Source organism: Ursus americanus, chromosome 28, assembly GCF_024610735.1.
Source record: "Ursus americanus isolate L20-20 chromosome 28, mUrsAme1.1.p, whole genome shotgun sequence".
Classification (NCBI taxonomy): Eukaryota; Metazoa; Chordata; class Mammalia; order Carnivora; family Ursidae; genus Ursus; species Ursus americanus.
This window is the reverse complement of record NC_142154.1, coordinates 10,448,674-10,471,078: the sequence shown is the minus strand read 5'-3', so window position 1 is coordinate 10,471,078 and position 22,405 is coordinate 10,448,674. Positions and strand designations below refer to the sequence as shown.

The window sequence follows — 22,405 nt, the reverse complement described above, 5'->3', positions numbered from 1 at the left end:
ATTACCGCAGTAGAACTATGGAGTATCAGCTGGAAGGGGCTGTAGCTCAAATTCCCCTACAGAGAGAGATGATGTTGCCTTCAACTGTAAACCCTGCCAGTCATGGGGTACTTACCTCATTCCTGGAAAATGGGATACCTGCATTAGATTCCTGTGGGCAGTAACGTCAGGGCTGACGGACACCTGGCTGCAGGACCCACTTGGCCCATGCTAGAGCGGCCTCGGCCGCTAGAGCCCCCCTTCCCCCAAACATGCGGTGCTGCTTCAGACCTCGGCACACTACTGCCCTCGGTCACTGTCTTTGTAAATAAAGCTTTATTGGAACACAGCCCATGCATTTGTTTATACATGCGCTGCTCTTACGTGACAACAGAGTTGAGTGGTTGGGACAGACACCGCATGGCCCTTGAAGCCTTAAAGTGTTTACCACCTAGCCCTTTACATAAAGTGTGTCAACTTGTTCTGGTGGTCCTCTCAGGAGAGGTGACCTCCCCCATCTCTCTGGCAGACACCCCCTGCTCTTTAGCTCTTGGTTCTAGACCACGCTGTTTAGCTCTTGGTTCTAGACCACGCTGTTTAGCTCTTGGTTCTAGACCACGCTGTTTAGCTCTTGGTTCTAGACCACGCTCTTTAGCTCTTAGCTCTTGGTTCTAGACCACGCTGTTTAGCTCTTGGTTCTAGACCACGCTGTTTAGCTCTTGGTTCTAGACCACGCTGTTTAGCTCTTGGTTCTAGACCACGCTGTTTAGCTCTTGGTTCTAGACCATGCTCTTTAGCTCTTGGTTCTAGACCACGCTGTTTAGCTCTTAGCTCTTGGTTCTAGACCACGCTGTTTAGCTCTTGGTTCTAGACCACGCTGTTTAGCTCTTGGTTCTAGACCACGCTGTTTAGCTCTTGGTTCTAGACCACGCTGTTTAGCTCTTGGTTCTAGACCACGCTGTTTAGCTCTTGGTTCTAGACCACGCCTCCCTCTCTCTCATTCTCTCTCTCTGAAACCTTCCTGATTCTCGATGCCAGGAGGCCGAACTTCCCACCACCATGAATCAGCCCTCCTTGGGCGCAGTCAGAGCCGGGATTATTATTCTATTGATTTTGTTTGTGTTCAGGTCTGTCTGGCTCATGGAACTGTGAGCTCTTAGAGGAGGGAACCATGTCTTTTCCATCTTTGTAGCTGGTCCGGGGCCTGGTATACTGCCAGAATCTTAATAAAGGAATGAATGAATAAATACATGTTTAGAGATTATGAAGCTCATACAATCTATCCCCGGATGACACTAACCCTGCAAAGGGAAATCGTGCTACCATGGGATGGTCTCTGAGAGGCAGGACTTCTGCCCCTGTCTTCAAAACAGTCACAGATATCTGAGGTACAGGAGACTCTTTGCTTTTTCAAATTTCCCATTTTAGGCCTCTTAACTCCTGTCCTTCCTGCCACGATGACCAAGCACTCTGCGATCACCTACAAATGTGAGAAAGGGGAGGTGGGGGGGGGTGGCTGTGGGCAGGCAGGGTCGTTTCCACGTGTTACCCTGGGCAACAGGCCCTGTAAGAGGCATCTGAAAAAAAAATATCTTGCATATTCTACTGGTTAGGAATCCTTCCGTTTTACGAATTTATTCATGAGCAACTATAATCCCCCAGGGGAACGGGGTCTGAAGGCTATCATGTAGGGCCTGTTGCTCCAAGAGATTAGGTCCTCGCACCTGCTCAGAACTCAAGAATGCGGACTGAGTTGGAAGTGATGGTATAATGAACAAGGAGGAAGGGCAGAGGGAGGAAGATAAGGATGGTGTTGATGTTCCACACTAATTTTCCAGGCTGAACTTAATTTTTTCACCAGCACCTTCTCTTGGAAAACGTGGCACCTCTTATGTATTTGACCTGTATTCTAACGTAAAGGGAAACACAGCTCATGACTGAGAGGAGGCTGAGGGAGAGAGGGCAGCAGCATGAGCTCAGCAATCAAGCCCCTACTGTGTGTCTGGAACTTTCTCCTGAGCCATCGAAATGGGCAGATAAGAATAGCACAAGACAGCAAATTTTCTCGGCGGGGCTGAAAAACTGCTGGCCTGGTTTTCTCTCTTCATCTAAACCAAACCAAGCCAGATACACAAACAGCACTGGGCTGGAACTCCGCCAAACTGTAATGGAAGTGTATCCCGTCCCCGTTCTCCCTCTGCTCTTGACCGTGGGATTTCTCCACACTGCCCGTTACCGCTTAACGCTGCCGAGGAGCGCTTACAGTACAGGTCTGGCAGGCTGACTGGGTGGAAAACCGGCCTTGCAGGCTCCTGGAAGGCAACAACTACTTTTCCTCAGAGGGTTTCTCCGTGAACGTGTGTGTGTGTGTGTAATTTTTTCCCTCCATTTCACGTGTTCCTCAGTGAATGACCTGCTCTAGAAGTGAGGAAGATAATCCATTAGCGACCATGGTCGACTCTTTTTCCAGAGAAAATGCCTCCAGGGTGGTAGGGTGGTCATTCCCAGGGACTGGCCGGTTGCCCCCATATGGAATGTTTCTGCAGGTCACCTTAGAGGAACCCTCTTGCTCCTTCATTAGCTGTGAGGAAAGCCTCCGTGCTGTGGTGTTCAGGAGTGGCAGCTTTCCATGGGGAAGGGATGGGAAATCTGGCCATGCCTGAGTGAGGGGAAGCCCGAGGTCATCTCTGAAGATGGGGAAGTGGATTAAGTCAGGGATTTAAATGTAGACACACTACTTGAAAAATGTATAGGCCTAACTTAAAAAAAATAATCATCTCTAGAGGAAGCTATTCTGTAAGGTGGTGAGAAAGAAGTGAGTTTTATGGAGAAGCACACTCCTTCCTGCTTGGAAGACGTTAACAAGTCTGTCAAAGGATTCCTTAGAAGCTCTTGGCTTCCCCTTATTATTTTGCCTGCTAAGCACTCCTAGCAGACTCCTTGGGAGGGGGACTGAGAGAGAAGGCCTCTCATGCCCCTTCATTAGCTGTGAGGAAGGCCCACGTGCGGTGGCCTTCTGGAGTGGCGATGTCCCCAGGGTGCCCTGACGCTTCCCAGCCTTCCTCTGGGGAGGCGTGAAGGAGGGGGCAAGGCTGCTGGCCTTCCTCGACAGCGCCCAGCAAACTCCACCTCCCAGAGAGACATCTACTTTGACAAAATGTGTTTACTTCACATGCAGGAATAATATCGGCCAAAAAACTTCTTGCTCTACGTGTCGGAATTACAAAATTCTGTCACGAGTTGCAGCAAAGAGAGACTTTTTCACCCATCTCTGGGCACGTTTGACCGGGATGGTGGAGGAGTTTGGAGCAGGAGAGAGAGAAGCTCGGTGTTCACCTTCTAGGCTTATTCTAGCCCTTACACAGTTTTGGTTTCTCTAAGTCCGATGGAGCTCTTGCCAGGAAATCCTTTCATTCAAAATACCACTCAAAACCAAACAAATAACCAAGGAACTGGACCTAACACCGTACGTACAATGGTTCTTTGTAGCACAAAAGGAAAACTAACACCAGACTAGGTTTTCGGTTCTGTAGTAGGAGAGACATTAAAACCCTAAAAGGTGACACACCGCACTTCGCAGCCATCTTGCAATGGGGGCCAGCGGGGTTCATACCCAGTTGACACAACTGAGCCCTGGAGGTGTTTTCCTTTTTCATCTCAACATCTCATTCATCCTAAAATCTTAGGGGGGAAAAAAAATCCAAAATGCAAAGAGTTTTCAAAAAAATTTTTTTCTTCTTAAAGCAAATGGCCCCATGAAAACAGCAGGGCTCCCTGTGGGTGTGTGGAGTTTGGAGAGCTACGTAGAGTGCAGTGACCTGCTAGGAACACATTCCAAAACAAAACTCACCCCAAACCTGTACAGAACGGTTTCAAAGCCTTAGGAGCGACAGAGCACACATATTTCATGAACTGGAGAACAATCCCACCTCTCGCTAGTTAACATACTGATGAGTGTCCCCATGTTCACGGACAAGGACGGACTAAAAGTAAACAGAAGGGTGGTTTTGGAAGCATCCTGTCCCAGGCAGCTGACCACAGTGGCCCCGCACCACGACACCAGCTTCTCTTTGAGTCGTCCTTGCTTGGTGGGGCTTTCTCTAGTTTAGGGCTGTCGCTCAAACTGCCCCATTAACAGTGTGTGTGAGACATTTGGCACAACGGCCTGTTCTTCTCCCCACTCTTTTCATTCCTGATTCTTTTGTTGCCCTCCAGGGGAACTGCACGTCTGTGTCTCAGGTGAAAAGGCAAACCAATCAACAACCCTTGAGCTCCTTCTTGGGGCCACGAGTGGCCTGGACCGAGGGCACTGAGGAAACACGAAAGGAATGTTTACAGGGCCACGTGTGTGCGTGTGCGGGCTCTCCCATACGCTCTGTGCCCTTACAGGAATGGCCTTATGAGGCTGAGGCTGTGGACTCCAAGAGCTGCTCCCACGATTCTCCTTCCGAACAATGAGGTTTGCCTGCTAGCTGCTCGAGGGTTAGCCACTTTCAAAACACAGACCGAGGCCTCTTTGTTCACGACCGACCCTAAACACAGGGACATTTTAATGCATCGGACATGCGGTAGCTTCCGTGACCCTGTGGGTCTATTCACCATCACAGACCCCACAAACTGCTTGACAGCTCGTGCTAGGGAACCGTTCCTTCTCTTGCCTATCCCCAGAAGCACAGCACCCATCCATACAACCCCCATCTAAGTATGTCTCCTCCACGGGCTGAAAAGAACGCCTCTCGCAATGTGAAGCATGAGTGTAAAAGGGCTTCCCGTGACAGTGATCACTGACTCATGGGGAAGAAAGCCAGAAGGCGAATTTGCAATTCATCACATTATCCCCTGTTGTCTCAAATGTGATTCTTTTAAAGGCAGGCTGCATAGACACTCTTTCTCAAGCATTTTTTTTTCCCCTTCTCGTAGCACATGGTATATTCTTGTTTTCGCAGAATATCCGAATGAGGATAAAACGATAAAAAAAATTACAATAGATTAATTGCATCCCTTGAATCACATTATATTTTTGGTGCATTAAAAAAAGGAAAGGAAAAAGCAACCAGCATAATAAACTCAGCCTAGAGAACTGTGTTAGTGATTGAAGGGTTAACACGGATTTTAGAAGTGGTTAAAAATAGTATTAGAGGATTATACATACAACAGTTTGAAATTCATATGCATTGCGTTTTTTTTTTCTTTAAAAATGGCAAAATGTTTGGCAAATGTAAGCAAATGACTTGGACTGTGTGGGTTTCACCGGCTCTGAGCGAAGTCAGTCATAGCCAGGTGAGGCCCACTGCTTCCTGAGGTCACTCTGCGGGGCTGGGGGGTGTTGCAGGGGGGAGGGGAGGTGCTGGCTCCCCCACACCCGGCTCCCCTCCTTGGGCCCTCAGTCTTGAACATGGACATGGAGCTGGTGAGAGGTGCCAATTATAGACTCCAGCACGGATCACCCATTAGCATCGCTGAGAGAACTCTGGGGCCTTGAACCACATGCAGACTGGGTGAGTCGTCTACACAGGGACCCATATTGCAAAAGTTAGAGGAGGGGGCACCCGCTCCTCCGACTTGCACGCTCCCCACCCTCGCGTGGAGGGGGCACGGGGTGTGTGTCCCTAGTGCTTATCCTGGCAATGTTGTCAACTTGTGATGTTTAGTAGACTTTTAAAAAAATTTGTATGTGTGTGTATATCCGGAAATGTCCATCCTCCAAGCTGGCCACCATTGTTCCCTGAATTTGGCAGTGCCTGTTGCTTGCAGCTGTCGGCATCCCGAAAAAGCATGAGGTGCCTTCAAAGAGTAGATTCTGGGCCCCAGCAGGTCGGACGTCAGACACACGATCCCATGCTCTCCTTATTCTGAATCCTGTCTGGCTCTGATTTTGAGAAAGAGGACAAAGGTCGTGTTGTGTGTACGTGGTGTGTGTGTGTGTCTGTGTGTCTCTGTACTGAGTTTTTTTTTTTTTTTTGGAAACTTTTTTTTTTATAGGAAAAATGACCCTTTGATTACTAATACAGAGTTCAACCTCCTTTCGTCACTATAAAACAGACTCCATGTTTTCACACCACTCATGATCTTCAAGGTTATAGATAAATTTTGTCCTATGGGTCTGGCTCGCGGGCACAGGGTCCCTCCCCAGATTGTCTAGGGTCAGAGTAGAGGCAAAGAACTCACTGGTGCTCAGCCCGCCCTCGTGGTTTTTGATGTAGCGTTTATAGTTTTTCCTCAGGCACTGCCACGTGGTTGTGTAGAGGACAAAGGCGGAGGACTTCAGCACGATGGCAATGGTGACGTACAGGTGTCTGTAGGCCACGTTGTCGTACAGGACGCAGGCGCCTTGCTCCCCGCAGAACGTGCTCCAGAACAGGCAGGTGGAGTCGATGCCAGCCCCGAAGATGAGTGGAGGGGGGATGAAGCCTGCGGGAGGGGAAACAACACGTCACGGTCGTGCTCGGGCTGCTCCCCGCCAGCACGCGGGCACCGCGCTCTCCTTACAGGACCCCGCCGGGAGAGCGGGTCCCACCGGGTGGCTCCATGGCACGGCGCTGAAAAGACTGGAGTCCCACCCCAGCTCTGTTCAAACCTGTGCATGGTTTTTAAGCCCCCTGGGCCTTTGTTTTCTCATCTGCAAAATGGGGATCATATTGCTCCTGCTGCGACTGCTTAGAAGACTGACCCAGTGAACCCGTGAAAAGCATGTAGGTACGGGTGCGTGGAACACCGCAAACAAAATGAATGACAGCTGCTACGATTCTTCGCTGAGAAGCAAAAGCTGGTCTTCTCTGAAGGGACACTGCTTGGTGTCGAAGCATCGCAACCTCCCAGAGGGAAATGCGAGGAGGGATTGTACTCTGTGTATCGTGTTCCTGCACGGCCCTTCTAAGGCTGTGTGTGTGAGTAGAGGGAGCTGGGACCAGAGGTTGAACGTGAGTACGCTTTACCCTGTGTCGATATACACACACGTGGGCCAGTGTGTATGCGTGCACATGCATGCACAAAAACTTGTAACATGCGTGCATACATGTGTACGCATGTATCATTTAAGATGAAAAATACCTGCATCCATGCTAACAACTTCCCTTCCCCCAGACATTACCACGACATTGAATCCTTTTCATTCTGAGCTGGAAACTGGTTTTAAAACAATAGACGATGTCAGGTGCTTTCAACCAGTAATCAAAAGTGGCCGAGGGGATAAAAACTAGTTTCCTTAGTTCACATCTGTTTCTGTCCCTTGTCCAAGCTCAAAGGTTATCAGTCCTGGCTGCACATTTAAAATCATCCTTGGTGTTCTATCCGAGAACAATGAAATTAGAATGTTTGGTGTGTGGCTGGGTCATCAGCATTGTGAAAGCATGCCCTGATGAGGGGCACAGCATTTCATCTGTACTGTGGGAAATCAATGCATGGCTCATTAATACAAATTAATTGCCTCACAAAAAAAAAAAAAAAAGGATCCCCAAGGCCAGAATGTGGTGCCAATCATATCCAGGGAGAGACCTCAAAAGCAGAACGTGATCACTGGAAGCAGACTGAGATCCCAGGGCTGGGGTAGACTGCAATCCGGACTGTGTTTCCGGGGCCAGCCCTGGAGTGTCAGAGTTTCGCTTTTTCTCAAGGAAGGTCCCTCTGAGAATCTGATGTGATGAGATACAGAACCTTAGTCCAGGAAAATACAGCTACCCGCAAAATGACACCCGTGTTTCAGGGGGTTCGTGGACCCCTGAAGTCCATTCACAGTCCCCAGAATTAGAACACCCATGTTCTGTAGGCTGTGTGCCTCCTTTCTGAGGGGCCCTCCGAGGGCAGCCAGGCAGGCAAAAGGCTTTGCTGCGGGAAACAGCACCTCCTTAGTTTTAATGACAGGCCCCGAATGGGTGTGAGGGGGGCTGCACTACCCCATCAGGGCTAACGAGGCACCTCAGCACTTAGCCTAGCCTTAGCACGCCCCAGCTCGGCCCCTTGTGAGCCTGGAAAGAAACTCCAGAGAAGGAATTTTAGTTGAAACCTCACTAAACTGCACACGCAGCTTGATTCCATAGGTAACCTCCAAGCTCAAACTCCTGCACGATCCGCTCCCTCTTTGCAACGTCTGGGTCAGCTTGGGCCCGCTGGAGGGAAAGTCCTCATCCCAGCATTCTCCGCCCCAAAGGCCTTCCTCGCCAACCACGGGGCATTCTCCCAGCCCCTCCAACAAATGTCCTTCTTCATGTAACTGAACATGAGCCCATTGGGCTAACGGTCCTGACAACCCTGTCAGAGAAACTAAGTCACACTCCACAGTATTTAGGTAAAGAAATGGAGATCTGGAGCCACTTTAAATGGATAGATTGGGGAAAATGAGACAAATCTGGCTGTTCCTATGACCCGATGGGATTGTTTGAATCCATTCACCGATTCTCTGGATTTTAGGAGTTTGTGATAGCCCCCAAGGGCAGCTCCCGCCTCTTTCTTGAGGTCACTTTGTCCTTGCTCACCCATCACCAGGCAATGAGGTGCTAAGACTCCGATACCTTTGACAACAGCTCTTCCATGGAAAGGGACTGACAGCACAGGGGCCCCTCGCTCCCCGGTGCCCAGGGGCTGGAAGAGTTGCAGGCAAATCCACACTGGGCAAATCAGGTCTTATCTTGAGCACATTGGAGGAAATTTGCAATATAAAGGAGTCATTAATGCTTGCTCAGACCAAAATAGCCCTCTAAAATGCCAATATGTAACCCCTTCACGAATCTGTATCTGTGCGAGGGTTTTAAAAATATTGTGTTATCGTTAAAGTAGGGAATCTTTCTTTGTGCTAACCGTGTCAATTTTATCCTGCATACTGTCAAGCTCCATTACCAAATGCAGCCCTGGAAGGAGTCAGAAAAAGCCTTCGAACAGAAATTAGAAAGCTAAGTGCCCAGAAAAGTTTTTCGTATTTTGGAGAGCCTTTGTAAGAGAGAGAAGAACGAGCCTTTAACTGGAGTCAAAAGCCTTGCGGGGAGTCGCTTTATCTCTTGGTGCCTCCGTTTCTTGATCGTTAAAATGGAGCTAATACCACCCCCCTGGCCAGGGTCAAGGTAAGCGCTGGTACAAATGCGGTGTTATACACAGGTCTGGTCCTTCCCCATGGCCAGAGCTCTTGTTACCTGATTCCTGTTATACGGGGGACTTGGGGTAACTGTTTAGAATAAACTCTTGGTTTAATACTTGATGTATAAGCTTTATGAGGTTCCTTTGAGAATTTTGAAAAAAAGAATATTGGCCTTTTCCACCTAATTCATCTCCTTTATAGTGGCTTAAAATTCGTCCTCAAAGGGGAGCTCTGGCTATCAGGTATGCAGAGAATACCAGCGAGGAAGAACCGACTGGATCTCTTTCAAATTAGAGGTCATTCTAGCACTCAGCCATCAGGGGAACTCCCCCCAGGTAATTCTCACATGTGGCCACTCAGTATTCTGTTTATCACTCAGGCGGACCATAAAAGCGCTTGGGCCGTCCCTGAGAGCTACTGCCTCCCCAGATACCAATGGGAGACGCCTTTACAATGGTAGAAGTTAATGCAGGGAAACCTCGGTAAAAGGGGAGCCATACAACTAGAAGGTCTGTCAATTACAGACCCCAACAGGGAAAGATGTCCATTGCATCTCCTACAAGAAATGGACCACCCTGGCAACTGAGCCAGTGAGAACCTGTCATCACCCTGAACTCTTGCTTTTCTCCAATGGACTTTCATTCAACACCCCTCCTGAGGTCCTCTTCCGTAAGGTAACCTCTGTCTCCTTTGTTTAGGATAGGACTCGCCTATGGTTTTGCTGTAGCTTACATGCCCCGAACTGCAATTCTGTTATTCTCAAATAAACTGCCCCCCTCCCGTTTTTGTTTTTTTTTTCTGGTAAAATAATGGGCTTTTATTTCTAAGGTTCACATTATGTAGTGATCAGAGTGGGACCCAGAGAAGAGCTGCACGAACCCCGTGAGCAAACCGGTTTTGGTGCCCAGAGCCAAGCGAGCTAACTTTTCTCCTGGATTTCAAGCTCCACTCTGTTTTGAGCTCTCCAGACTATTTGTTTTAAGGCTTTGTTCTTTCTGTGAGTACTCTTTTGGAATCAGGTCGCTCCTGTCGAAAAACTGTGCTGTTTAGGACATTTTTTGTTTCTCTAGAGAAATAAACCTCTAAAAAATGGGGTCCCAGCCCTCAAAATGCTTTAGAGGGTGCCCTTCCCCTTCTGGGACCCCAGCTGGTTTTATGTTTAAAAACTGCAGTCCCTCTTCATGCGTCTTTCTAACGAAACGGACCAACTTAACCAAAAGTCATTTGGAACTTTAGTGGGGAACCTTCCATCTTCCTAAATTGACTCTTCTCAAAACTGGATTGGACAGGCCTGGATCTAAAATTGTCCACGAAATGGGATGCCTATGTTGACTGGTATTTTAAAGCTTCCAAACGTTATCAGGAATCTAAAATTTATACTAGCTGAGGCAAACAAAAAAGGGCAGCTGAGACCACTCTGATTCTGTCTCAGGATATATGGCAGCCTCCTGGCTCAGGTCCAGCCTCTGGCGCCATCTTCCTCTATTTGCTCTGCACCCCCTCTACAGTCTTGCAGGCTAATCCTTTCTCTCAACTTCCCTTTCCCTCTGAACGAACTTCTCCCTCCTCTCCCAGACCTATTAAAACCTGCCCCTTTCAAGTTTAGTCTCGGAGGATCCAAAAAGCCCCACATTTCTTATGTTCCCTGGAATAAGGCCAAATTGTGAGCCCTAGTTAGAAGTTAGAGAGTTTCCCAAAGTGACTGAGGATCCCCAAAAGGTTTGCTGAAGAATTTAAGAGTTATTCACATTGACCAACCTGGTTTCTCAGATTTTTATTAGTCCACATGCTTGTTGGCGAGGGCCTGGCCAAACAATGGATGAAACTAGCCCGATGGGAACAGCCTGAAGGGGATTTAGAGAAAACAGAACCCTGACTTTTGGCAGGATGCTCGAACACTCTCCGGAAAGCTTCACCAAGCAATTGTAGTAGCTTTTACTAAGCCCGTTGATAGGAACAAAATTCAGGTTTGCACACAAAAGCCTGACGATCGTGTTCAAACATTCTGGTCTTCCTTTACAGGTAGAATCCACCCGGGAGCATTGAACTTAATGATTATTTTTATTTTTTTTGAGAGCAAGAATCCAAAGAAGTGTCCCCACTCAGCACGGAGCCCAATGCGGGGCTCAATCTCACGACCCGGACACTCAAATGACTGAGCCACCCAGGCGCCCCGGTATTTCTTCTTTAGTTAAAGGGATCGGGGGAATGGGAAACTGACCACCCCAGATGTAATTCGGCAAATCAGCTCACTTGTATCCTAGATGAGTCATCTAAAAGAAAGTACTAAAATTCTTCATTTTCCATGCTGGCAAATGAACACCCCTAAACAAAACCAACCCCTCCCTAATTTCTGCTAAGGGCCAGGACCGTGGGGAAAACAAACTTAAGGGCTCCAGGCACCTGCAACCTTCTATATCCAGGTTTTGCGATGTCCTCTTAATTCCCCGGTGTCGGGGCTCTTCCCAATTCTCTTTCTTGCTCAGCTCAGAGAAACCACGCTCCCGACGGGGAATGAATCTCTTTGTCTTTATTGACACGAGAGCTACATTCTTGTTGCTCAAGCCTCTGCCTTGGATACGAAACCAGTTCAAATAGTGGGGATCTTTAATACACCTCAACAGCTTCCCATCTCTAAACCTATTCCCCTTTGTTTAGGCCCACTCATACTCACCCTTTTCTCCTTATTTACTGGGCCAGAATTTCTTTCTCCCAAAGAACCTGACAGTAGTAATCAAAATAGCCAACCAGGTGAATTAAATGGGCCTTCGGCATCTATTATTTGCCCCGACCCTGCCAGCGCCGTAGCTGAGTCTAGGGACACCAATCCTTTGTCCCTACTGGATCAGCGACCACCCTTTTTATGGGCAAGATCTTCAACTGATATTGGCAGGATCCCTAGTAGACCTCCCACCAAGATTCAAATAGATCCCTCAAACCCTCTCTCCAGAAGTAATCAATACCCTATAAATAAACTCTTTAAGGTGTCAAGCCCATAACAGATTTCAGGGCCCAAGGCCTTATTAGCCCCTGAACTAGTTCCTATAATATCCCTGAGAAAGCCCAGTGGCTGAGCACAGAAGTTTGTCCATGACCTCCAAGCGATGAATGAACATTACTATCCCTCTGCACCCTGTAATTCCCAACCCTCATATACCACCGGCATCTATTCCCACTAAAAGCAAATTTTCACTGTCGTTGATCTATGCAGTGCATTTTTCAGTATTCCAGTTGATAAGGATAGTGAATATCTTTTTGATTATACCTGGAGAGTAATGCCCCAGGGGTTACACAGAGAACCCTTCTCAAACCTTGGAAGTCGATTTGGATGATGTTAAAATACAGAGAGGATTTCCTTTTCTGCTCCCTTTTTTTTTTTAGAGGGCACACACACACGTGCAAGAGTGGGGGAAGGAGCAAAGGAAGAGAGAGAATGAGAATCTTAAGCGTGGTTAAGCGTGGAGCCCAATCTCATGACCCTTAGAGCATGACCCGAGCCGAAATCAAGAGCTGGATGCTTAACCAACTGAGCCACCCAGGCGCCCTCCCCCCTTCTCAAACTTTTTTTTTTACAGACCACAGTATCTACTTGTTGAAAACTTTTGGCCTTAAAGGGACATGGAGAATTTGCAGTTTCCTCCAACTCGGGGTCGACACTTAGGGCACCTGATTTCGGGATAAGGACTGCATTTGGACCCAGGTCGTTTTCGTGGCATCCCCAACTTCCCAAAACCTAAAACTAAGCACAATTAATGAGGTTTTTTTCTTTTTTTTGGGGGGGGACTGGCTGGCTATAGTTGAAATTCCAAACTTTATATGCTTTACTAAAAACTGATAAATCTGACCCTTTGTTCAGAAAGATCAGTAAGACACAGCTTTTGAGACTTTACAGAAAAGCTTAAGGAAGCCCCTGTCCTTGGATGTCCTAATTATCAACTTGCCCTTCCCCGGTTTCTATGAGAGGGGAGGGAATGCCCTTTGAGTACCCAACCCATAGGTTATGGGGGCCACCAACACGGCCCTGCGGCACAGGGATATCCCCCCTGCCTCAGGGCCATTCCTGCTAGTGCCCATTTACTTAAGGCCAGAAGACCCCCTCTAAACATCCTTGTGTCCCTGCAACAGAGGCCTGAATCCTCCTCATTCCACACTTGGCAAGAGGATGTCCTAGGTGCTGAGGCACCTGGCTGCCAACTGCTCCTCGCAGAACTCTCTCGCCGCAATAACCTTCACCCGCCGTTCTCCCTGCTTCCCGACCACACCTCGTGCAGCTGTTTAATGCCGACAGATCACCGTTGGGCTCCCAGAGACCGCTGTAGGAAAATCCTTCAACCAAGGCAGATTCTTCATGGTTGACTGATGGTGCTCTTATTTCAAGGATGAAAACGGTAAATATGATGGGTTTGTCATTGCAACTCCTTTCGAAGTCACTGAGGCAGTCCCTGAGTTATACACCCTTTCGTGCTTGTAGCTGAGCCAAGGGTAAAACCACGAACATGTAAACTGATAGCCCAGTTTGCCTTTGGGGTACTTCATGGCTTTGGAATATTTTTAAGGTTCCTGGGCATTCCAGACTTGACTCCCTAGAGGCCAGAGGAAATCTTGGTGATATTTCCACCAAAAATGCCGCTTGTAGGGAAACCGATAGCCCAACCTCTGTCATGGTCCAAAGGGATGTTCTCGCAAATGATCCTTTGGAAAGACTGACCAGAGATGCCCAGTAGGCCCCAGAGAAGGAAACACAGTATTAGAGATCTAATAATTGTTGGGTCAACAAAAAGAGGGAACTCTGCTTTGGACCAAGTAACAATCCGGCCCTGCCAGAAGTTCTAAAATTTCCACTACTTATAACTGCACTTGTATTAAACCATTGGTCTGAAAAAATGATTGATAGCATGTATGCACCAATATTGGTGAGGAAATAAGAAGGCTAACAAGGTGCGTGCCTCACTTGTCTCCCCCTGTCCAAAACACAACTCAGGGAACCCTGTTTGCGTTGCTCTAAATTATCTAATGGGTCATTCGAGGTTTGCAGGTGAATTTCATAAAGTTTCAGTCATGGTTTGTATGTTTCCTCACTGGACTGAAGCTTTCCCTTATAGACGGACCACTGCTTCCTCTGTGGCTAGAATTCTGTTAGAAGAAACTATTCCTACCTGGGGAACTCTTCTCGAACTTCATGGGGATTGGGGACCCCGTCTTACCAGTCAGGTGCTTTGAAAGTCTGCACGGTTTGGCCGGTTGTAGAACTATGCATCCCATCCTCAATCCTCAGGGTTATTTGAATGGACTACCGGTGCTATGAACACTCCATTGGCAAAATTTGTAGAGACCCTCCCCAAACCTTGGCTGAGAGCACTGCTCTCTGCTTTCTAAATCTCAGATCCACCCCTGCTGGGATAGTCACAGGATGTCCAATGTGCTTGGCTCCTGCCTCCTTTTGTAACAGCACTCCGGCTGGTCTTAAGGAGCGTGTTATCCAGAAGCAAGGGTAACTCTTACTTGCTGACCTAAGTCCCTTGATCTGTAGCAGAACTAATTTACTTGGAGATTTATAGACCACGGGCCTCGAGAAGGACCAGAACTTTGTCAGGCCCTAGACACCAGCAAGTCTCTTTGAAGCCCTCTCAGCTTTCTGATTAGCCTAGCAATTTTTTAAGCGAAATGGGTTTTTTTGTTGTTGTTTTTTAGGTCACACGGATGATTTTACTGACCTCTGTGTAGTGTCGACCTTGTCCTTGCCCCCCCCGCCCCCCCCCCCCCCCCCCGTAGAACACAGTACTCCTGCACATCACCGAACAAGAACCGGCCCTGAGCACGGAAAGAACATCTGCAGCCAGGAGCAATGCATCTGCACGTGATCGAGAAATGTCACAGGCCACTGCGCACTGTTTTCTGAGGACCCTCAACCCCTTTAAAAACCTCTGGGCCAGGTAGAAACCTCAGAGTTGGCTTTTGGACAAGAGCCTGCCTTCTTCCCACATGGCCAGCCTCCCGAATAAAGTTCACGTTCTTTCCAATCACAAACTCGTCTCTTGGAGTATCGGCCTCTGGAGTGACCAACTTGGGTTTGGTAACAGGTTGAGCCACTGGTGATAAGATACACTTCAGTACCGTCAAGGCCTAATTGCTTCGATAAGAACAGCCATGCTTTAGTGGAACAATCTTTGCCCTCCTGGGAGATGGAGACCTTGAACATCACCCCCTTGCAACCTCAACCTTTGGTCTATTGGAAAAGACACCTCCAGAAAGGTCCTCTTCAACCTCGCCCTGCTAACCAACCCTGTTCTGCCAAACGCCAGAGCACAGACTCCTGTGACTCATCCAAAGAGAGCAGCAAACCCATCTGGTGACCTGAAAGTAAAGATTTCCTGGCATGGAAGATGATGACATCTGCTGGGATCCGTGGACCAGGCCTGTGAGAAGGTTCCGGGTTCAAAGAAGTCTGTTTTATCTGGATAGTAACTGACTTCTAGAGTCTTATCCAAAATTCACGGTTTCTGAATTTTCAACGTTATTATTAGTAACATCCCTAAGTTCCAGCCATTCTTTTGAGATAACAGTGCTGCTTTTAAATGTCTTTGAAGTTTCGCGGTTTTGCAAAAAGCTCACCAGCGATGGCTTCGTGTTTATATGTGTAGTGTAACTTCCCAAATGCACGTGGTTAATTCTTCCGGGGGTTTCTGCAGTGTCCACTGTTCTGGGAGTCCCCACTCTATGCAGTCATGAGAACAGGAGGCTTATGTGACTCTGGGGCTTATCTCTGGAAGGAGGGTCAATAAATCGTTTTAGTTGGCTCCTTTCAGATCTAGGATCTTGTTTTAAAACCTCAATCTGGAATGGTCGTGTTACTTTTGATTCTGTACTTACTGCCTGTCAAGCCTTTGTAAAAACACTGTACCCAATAAGGACATGACCTCCAGTGCCTGAGGCTTCTCCTGCAACCTGTCCTTGGTACTCGAATGGGACCTCAGTAGGTTTCCCATCTGCACAACGTCTCAACGCCGTGTGACACGACACCCAGGAAAGATCCTTCCTGGCTCTGAATTATGAAAACCTGACTCTTGCTCAGTGATGGTTTTGGAGAAAGATCTTGATCCAAAGGGGGAAATGTAAAAATAAAGGGACACCTCACTGAAATGGAGTGGGGAAGATAAGACAAGGGAGGCATACCACTCAGGGTCAATTATGGGAGGAACGGTTAATTAGAGACCCAAGCGGAAGAATCATCAATTACGGGTGCCAGGAGGGAATAAAGTACAGTGCTTCTCCTGTAATCCACCGTCCCAGCAACTCAGCCACTGAGGACCCATCACCACTGTCGACTGGTGCTTTCCTTCAAAACAACTGCTCCCAACCTCCTCTTTCTCCATAAATACAGTGGGACTTGCGGGTGGTTTTGCAGTAACTTGTACGTCCCGATTTGCAATTCTGTTATTCCTGAATAAGCCCATTTTTTGCTGGTAAGTAACTCTTATTTTGAAGGTTAACACAATAACTACTCTCTCTGAACTACCCCCTCTCCCCAGCACTGTGTGGGGCTGTAACTATAAGCCCCCTCCGTAACCCTGTAACACCCCCTATTTTATATACAGAGAAACTGAAGCTGAGAAAGATTAATTATTTGTCCCAGGCTTGGCATTTCAAAACCCCAATCCCAATAATCTCCTTCTTACTAATTCAAAGTTTGTTGATTTGACGAGAAGATTTCAGGGCTCTTATCAGGGATTTCCAGGGCTACAGAAAACATCTTATTTACCCTCCCACTAAGCTCCTGGGAATAACTGGCTTGCAGAAGGCTGGTTTTGAAGGTTTCTGAGGTGAAACACACAGGGGTTCTGATCTTTGCAAGGTGTAGAGGGGGAAACACACCCCCACAAGGAGGTTCTGCTCTTTGCAAAGTGCAGAGTCCTCTCTTCTCCCGGGTTGTTAAGGCATCGAGAAGGTTCAGAGACTGTTTTGTAAGCAAACTCAGTATTTTGGAGAACACCTCCGGCAGGACTACTTGTCAGGAGAAAGAGCTGACAGTTGCCTTTCTTCAGACAGGGAGCTCACGTCTGCAGGTTGCTTGGTGGTGGGGAGGAAATAAGAGCTTTGGGACTGGAGAGAGCAGACTCTGGATTCCGACTGCCACTCGGGAGCCTGTGACCCTGGGAAGTCACTCGACTTCACTGAATCTCAGTTGCATTGTCTATTAAAATGGGCCCCAAATGCCTTCTGGTATGGAGTATTTATACAGATTAAATGAGACGGCCTTTGTAGTGGGGTCTTCACAGATTCTGGTCGGGGTGGGGGGGTCCTTTCCTGTTCTTTGGATACCTGGAAACACGTCCCCTTTTACAGCACTATCTCTGGAGAGAGAGCTGCAGAATACTCTTCAAGCCAAGACTCAGAGAATGACCCCAACTGGCAAGAATCCCTCACGTCGTAAGAAGTAGTCAATTGTGGAGGATAATCAGCTGCTTCCAGAACGGAGGCCAAGTGGATAAGGGGTAAATTAGTGCCTATTCCTGCTCTGAGTATCTTCATTCTGTCATGCCCTCAATTACCTGAAGAATGAGGAGGGAGGGTGATAATGGTGCCGTATTGTAGAAACTGCGTGTTTTAGAAGAACACTCTGCCCCCTGGAGGCTGCAGTAAAATCCTCTCCCTTTTGCCTTCCCTTCTCCCTAAGTCTCCTGGGGAGGAGCTCACAGAGGGAGTGGGCATGAACCAGCGTTCCATCACTGGGACACCGGAACCCACTCTATGTTGGGGGAAGGTATCCGGAGACTCCGTGCTGTTACATGCTATTACAGAGAACATTAATCTTACTTCCTGTTACACTCTGGCCCAAACTGCACATTATACTTATATAATTTATTTCAATGCAAAAATTGCAGTACTGTTCAAGGAAATGGGCTGTTTTCCTGAAATCTATTAATGGAGATTAATCCCCACGGTCTTGTAGTTTGACTATTTAATTCAGTCCCCTGGTTGAAAAAGCTGGGCCTATTTATATTCTTTGGTCTAAACTTTAAAGGTGAACTTAAAGGCTTTTGTAAGAATAAGTTCGCCTACCTTTGGGGGGAAAATGGAAGCTGAAAATTAGTCTGCCATTTCCATTTCAAAACCTATCCATTCCTCTCCAGCTTACCTGCCAAGACTTGAAGTCACCACAGAATCCTCCTTCCACCTGGTAGAGTTACTGTCATGTCCAGCACAAGCCGCTGCCAGGGTTGGCAAAAAAACAGATTCTCTGTGCTTCACCAAGGCCAAAGACGCGACTGGACTTTTGGCACCGGCCAGCATGGCCCGTGGGTCCTTGACATTCACTTTTCTTCAATCTGGGAAGTTGGGTGGTGCTATTTTGTTCTCATTTCATTCCTGGGCTCCTTGTTGAAGTCACTAAGGCTCGAAGAGCTTAAATAACCTCCCAAAGGCCACCGGGTCGGGAATGGCAGAGGGGTCCATGGTGAACATGCGATGCCACCTTAGCACAGGTAAGGACGTGGATTCTGGGTGGTGGGGGTGCCTCAGGATGTGGAACACGTCATTGCTTAATAGGAGTTTGCTGAATAAGCAAACAGATGCACAGGTGAGTGGGAGGGGTCTTTCATGCACTCCTGCCATCGCACCCCACCCCCGACCATCCCACAGCTGGGTGCAGGTTTCTCGACTAGGCCTTCGGGCGCACGGTGCGTACTTTTTCCAAAGTGCTCATTTAATGCGCTCATTTCTTCCACCTGCCTGTAGAACTTCTTTAGATTCAAGTCTTCGTGCTAGGAGCTCAGCAAATGTTTGACGAGCCACCTCGGGAGATTCCCAGATGCGCTGCTCCTGGAGTAGTTCATGAGTCACCCAAGACGACACAGAGTTTGCTTAGGAAGGACACGTGGGTCCAGGGGTGCACCTGGAGGCTGATGTTCTCCGTGCTTTTTGCTTGGCAGGTTGCTCTGAGAACTAAGAGCAGGCATTTGTGGGAGGAGAGTCTGACGGCCAGGCCAGTCTAGCCCCATAGTACCCTTGAGATGACTGAGTGGCCGCGTCTCTTACTCTATGATAAGACTTCTCCATACGCCCAGCCCTGGGGGCTGAAATCCTCTGGTGCTTCTTGTTGGTTCTCTTTTGCTTTCCTCTAGTCAGTTTGGGGAGGTTTCAACCGATGTTACCTCCACCATATGCTTCCACCTGTCCTTGCCATTTTAGTTCCCCTGCTCCACCCTGGTTTGCTGCTTCTCCCTCCGATGTTTTGGTCCATTGTGCCACACCCTGCAGAACCACCGTGCACCTTGCTCCCAGGCTGATCTCCCTAAATCAGAACTTCGAATGCATCTCCACTCTCCTGTCATTTGCTCCACACTGGCAACTACTTGGCCAAGTAAAATCTTTTTTCCCTTGAAATTCAAGGTCCAGTCCTAGATACTCAGGGCTGACACTTGCTGCATTCTCCTGCGTATTTTTATGTTCTTTGCAGCCTCTTGAACAGGACCTTGGATGTAGCAGGATCTCGGTGAATATCTGTTTCCATTAATTTCACTTGCTGTAACATCCACGGCATGCAATAGACCCCCGGGGCAAGATTCTGGACCAGACTTTCAAGCAGATGGCTTGCCAACACCCAGAGAGAAAAGCAGTGATCGGGGTATTTGCAAAAGGATGGAAGATGGTGGATTTGAATGCATCAGGAATTCCATTCTGTTGACTCTGATTTTACTGACTCAGCTCTGGGTCCTTCTCCCCCACTCACCTTCTGCCACTGTCCTGGGTGACTTGGACTTCTCCCCAGACATGCAGCTCCTCCCCTGGCCTTTCATTGACTCTTCCTCCGTGTCAAAGCTGTTCACTTCCTTTCCTCTCTGGCCATGCCACACCCCGGGCTTTGTGTCCTGTCTCACTTATCCAGCTTATGTACCATGGTCTACCATTTAACCCTACTTTGGCCATCATCCTTAATTTCTTTGCCGCACACTCTTTCCAGCACACCTGCCGTTGACACTACCAACCACGTTCCCACGTCTACTCCAGGACTGCTGGGGAAGCTCCCTGACCCTTACCACTGCAGTCCTTGCTCTTGCTCTATCAATTCTGTTCTGGTGTTTAAAGCAACAACAACAACAAAAATCTCAAATTCACTTCTGGGTCCTACCCTCTTTCCTTAGACTCTTCACAGCCAAGTATCTGGAAAGAGCGGTCTCCCCATGCTGCCCCGCTTCCTCAAGCTTTGCCTAAGCATGGCATCTCAGAGACTAACACGATAGCCACTGGCCACATGTGGCTACTTACTTAAATAAAAGTCAGTAAAAATGAAAATGCATAGAAGCCACATTCCAAAGTCCATCTAGGACTTCATCTGCCTTGAAGTCAAACTTGTCGCGAGGGCAGCAACCCTTTTGGATCACACTGCAGCCACTCAGGGCTTCCTGCAGCCCCGCACATGGCGCTCCCTCGCAGGCGTTTACTTCTGTAAGGTCCTCCATATAAAGCACTCTGTCCTTGCTCACCTATGTAACTCCTGCTCAGTCTTCAGGTCCAAGGTAGACATCACATGGTTTCAGACCCACACCCGTGCTCCCTTGCCAAGGCCAGGTTCGGTGACTCTTCCACCTGTCCCCACTGCACCCGTGCTGAGGCCATCACGTATCTTGTCACACCAAACTGTGACGTTACGCTGAATTCCCACTACCCATACAGGGCCAATCGCAAAGGCCGACAGTGTCATGGGATCTGATTTCTTGGGTGACCCCTCATTAACAGCAATGGCAGTCAATCTTATTGGGGGCTGCAGGCAATTGCAAAGACTTCTTTGACAAGCTGCTTTTAAGTAAAAGATGAAGCTATCGTATCCTGCTAGGGTAGCATTCTCTAGACTGGGATTTGTGACCCATAAATGAGAAACAAAATCAATATCGTGGGTCACAACCAACTTTTTAAAAAGCATGGAATAGAAGAGCATACATACATATTAAGGGTACTGTTTTGTGAAATTTCTGTGTCAGCTATATTAATGCATATGTATGTGTGTACTGGGCCATAATGTAAAACTTATCTCTTGCTGGGGATCAGTCACTATTCTAGATAATGCCTGGTTGCTTATTCCCGGGGCAGACATACAAACAGTGGAACTGCTTTAGGGCAATGCACAGTGATCTTAACGGTGTCACATTATACAAGCTCTAGAATTTTCCATTCTGTCTTTGTAATTTAACATTTCAGAAATATTTTACAAATCTTTTTCATTTTGTGCTATCAAGTTATTCTAAAGGGTAACTTTTTATTTTCTTAAACCGGCTACCTTAAATCTTCAGTACCCGTTTCGAGGTGCAGAGATTCTCCTAGAGCAACTCCACAGATGGACGAGTCCCACCTTCCCTGGTCAGCTCTCAAGAGGACCCCCAGGAGGAGGGCTGTGCCCACTTACTTACCTGAGTCTGGTCCATGGAGGTCTGAACTCATTAGGTGCTCAATAAATATTAGTTTGTTGAACGAATGTGTATGTGAAACAATTTTACCATTTACAGAAATAAGGGTCCCCAACTTGCTACCTGACATTAGGCACTCCTTTTTCCACCCAGATCAGGGCAGCAGGGGTGAGGCATTATGATGCATGCTCAGCCCTCCCAAGGAGGAGAAGAAAAAAAATCAACATAGTGATTACCCTGTGGTTAGAGAGTTCTACGAGCCACTACAACTTCCAAGGAGGCCTAAATGTTTTAGTTTGAATTCCTACTGCACTTGTCTTAACAGGGTGTCTTTATACCTAGAGCGTTTCTGTTTTCTGCAAGATCAGAATAAGAGAAAAATGCCATTTAAGTTTCCCTATGTGTACCAACATCCGTGGATTGATAATGGGTGAGAGGAAGGATCACGGCAATGCACTGGAAATATTTTGCTACAGGCAGAAAAGGGAAGTGCATTTGGCCTTGCCAAGGGAGGACCTTACGAATGATCTAAGGGTGAATGTTCTTCCACGTGTCAACTATACAGGAATTCATCTCATTATAAAAGCAACGGGCACATACATATTCATTCAAAATTTTAAAACCTTTAGAAAATATGATTTATACGTTCTTTACTCAAAGACAATAACATACCATGTTTGCGTTTAGCCTTCTAATATTTTTCCATGTTTATACTTTAAAAACACTTGAGTATATAGTATATTATAGACTTCTCTTCCCCCTCCACATGTCATGTGCCCTTTCTAAGTTTATAAATACTTTCCAGGATTTTAGAGGGGGCCATAAATCCTACTGGGATTCTAGATCATAATGGATGTAAGTAATTCCCGGCTGTTGGACAGCTGGGTGGTGGCCAAGATTTTTTTTTTTTTTTCAAACATTTTCATCAACATTTCTATAGCTGAGGCTTTCTGCTCAT

At 47.6% G+C, this 22,405-nt stretch overlaps 1 protein-coding gene across 3 annotated transcripts in view; it reads right to left on the bottom strand.

Moving 5' to 3' along the window:
• The window catches only part of SLCO3A1 (solute carrier organic anion transporter family member 3A1), a 297,991-nt gene that overhangs the window by 3,398 nt on the left and 272,188 nt on the right, over window positions 1-22,405 (bottom strand). For 2 of the 3 annotated variants that reach the window (XM_045813068.2, XM_087856656.1), the window contains exon 10: window positions 4,973-6,390. In XM_045813068.2, coding sequence (XP_045669024.1) covers window positions 6,011-6,390 — 380 coding nt within the window. In that variant the 3' untranslated portion in view covers window positions 4,973-6,010. Of the gene's footprint in view, window positions 1-4,972; window positions 6,391-22,405 lie in introns of those variants that run through there. The other variant, XM_045813069.2, reaches the window with a different exon arrangement.